A 373-nucleotide genomic window follows, 5' to 3' on the forward strand; every position below is an offset into this window, starting at 1 on the left:
TGTAAAGAATGTGGGAAATCTTTTACTTCTCGCTCAGCACTAATTCAACATCAGCGAATTCACACTGGTGAGAAACCCTATCATTGTAAGGAATGTGGAAAATCTTTTACTGTTGGCTCAACATTAATTCAACATCAGCAAATTCACACTGGTGAGAAACCCTATGACTGTAAGGAATGTGGAAAATCTTTTACTTTTCACTCAGCACTAATTCGACATCAGCGAATTCACACTGGTGAGAAACCCTATGATTGTAAAGAATGTGGAAAATCTTTTGCTTCTGGCTCAGCACTACTTCAACATCAGCGAATTCACACTGGTGAGAAACCCTATCATTGTAAGGAATGTGGAAAATCTTTTACTTTTCGCTCAG

At 38.3% G+C, this 373-nt stretch overlaps 1 protein-coding gene across 1 annotated transcript; it reads left to right on the forward strand.

The window, feature by feature from the left end:
• Positions 1 to 3: 3 nt before the first annotated feature.
• On the forward strand, positions 4 to 367 carry LOC108525473 (zinc finger protein 850-like; the record flags this gene model as incomplete). Its single annotated transcript, XM_017866438.1, has 1 exon — positions 4 to 367. A coding segment is annotated over one exon (364 nt), but the record flags the coding sequence as incomplete, so codon positions are not given.
• Between the last annotated feature and the right edge of the window lie 6 nt (positions 368 to 373).

Source organism: Rhinopithecus bieti, unplaced genomic scaffold, assembly GCF_001698545.2.
Source record: "Rhinopithecus bieti isolate Rb0 unplaced genomic scaffold, ASM169854v2 scaffold_57618, whole genome shotgun sequence".
NCBI classification, from domain to species: Eukaryota; Metazoa; Chordata; class Mammalia; order Primates; family Cercopithecidae; genus Rhinopithecus; species Rhinopithecus bieti.